General features: G+C 52.5%; 1 protein-coding gene across 1 annotated transcript; it reads left to right on the top strand.

Annotated features, from left to right (window-relative positions):
- Positions 1-619: 619 nt before the first annotated feature.
- Pmar_PMAR007182 (conserved hypothetical protein) lies at positions 620-1,253 on the top strand (the record flags this gene model as incomplete). The annotated part of the gene is made up of 4 exons (XM_002772654.1): positions 620-799; positions 849-956; positions 1,039-1,171; positions 1,218-1,253. Coding segments are annotated over 4 exons (457 nt in total), but the record flags the coding sequence as incomplete, so codon positions are not given.
- Positions 1,254-1,308: the final 55 nt, after the last annotated feature.

Here is a 1,308-nt window from a genome sequence, read left to right on the forward strand (position 1 = left end):
GTTTATAGGTAATGTGACCGTGGGGGATAGAAGAGCGAGAGAGGCCAAGTTGATTGAGAAGAACAAGAAGGAGAAGGCGGAGAGGAAGGCTCGGAAGGAAGGCCCTGGCAACGACAAGTAAGGTGGTGGACAGTCGGTAGGATGATGACTTTGTCCGTATTAGGAGTAATCGTAAGATCCGTACTACAGCACTGATGGCTGCTGCGGCGGACTCGGCTGGTCGGGATGTACGGCGATCGGAAGCGAAGAGAAAAGAAGGGCGGAGCGATGCTACGGCTGGCGGCAGCAAACGGGTTAAGCTATAGTCATAGCTGAGTGGTGAGGCGGCGCATCAACGTAAATGTTCCTGTTTCTATTATGCGCTTCTGTTCCGAGTTACAGTGTCTCCTTATTGTGTGCGGGAGAGGGGAGGTTGATAGTATGTGGTGGAGCTATGGTAAGGGGACAGCCATTGTGTCGGGATCGTGGTGATGTCTGGACGGATGAGAAGAGGTCAGAAAGGTCAAAGTGGCGCAATGTGTGTGTTAATCAAGAATGGTCATGTTTCGGGCCTGTTTTGAATCCTACATAGATGACCTAGATATTTGTTCAGTCATACTACAACTCCTACCTAGTGACCATGTCCAGAGAGTTCCGAGGTGATGACCATGAGCCGACTTGGGAGGAGGTGAAGGGCCTTCTTGCGGACCCTGAGGCCCCAGTGGAGAAGCGGTACCGCGCTCTCTTCTACGCCCGGAGCCGGGATGATTCTGAGGCGATTGAGGCTCTTTATAAGGTCTTGGAGCCCGAGACCAAATCGGTATGTGCATGCGTGCTATAGTTCACACCACTCCTCATCGAACTTCCAGGTGCTTCTTCGACACGAGGCGTGCTATTGCATCGGCCAGATGGAGCATGGCTTGGAAGGTGCGTGGAAGCTCGAGAACGTTATGGATGATGTTAACGAGCATCCCATGGTGAGATCAGCGGGCGTATCTTCGGTTCAGAAGTGGAAGATACAGAATAGGTCCGATGGAGTGCAATTTCGGATCATGTTAGGTGCGTCACGAAGCCATTGAGGGCCTTGCCGCTTGTGGCTCCGTCGATTCCCTTGACAAGATTCGTCCCTATTTGACTCATGAAAACGAGGCAATTCGGGATACCGCTACCTTAGCCGTCGAGTCTCTCGAAAGTAATACCACTCCTTTGTGAAATCCCCCCTTCCACTCCCCCCTCAGACCTCAAGAAGACTAAGGACACCGATGCTCAGCGTAGTGAGTTCAACACTGTCGATCCGATCGGGTCCAAGGCCCGCCAACACGCCACGAA

The sequence above is a fragment of the Perkinsus marinus genome (assembly GCF_000006405.1).
Source record: "Perkinsus marinus ATCC 50983 genomic scaffold scf_1104296960526, whole genome shotgun sequence".
In the NCBI taxonomy this organism is placed as follows: Eukaryota; Perkinsozoa; order Perkinsida; family Perkinsidae; genus Perkinsus; species Perkinsus marinus.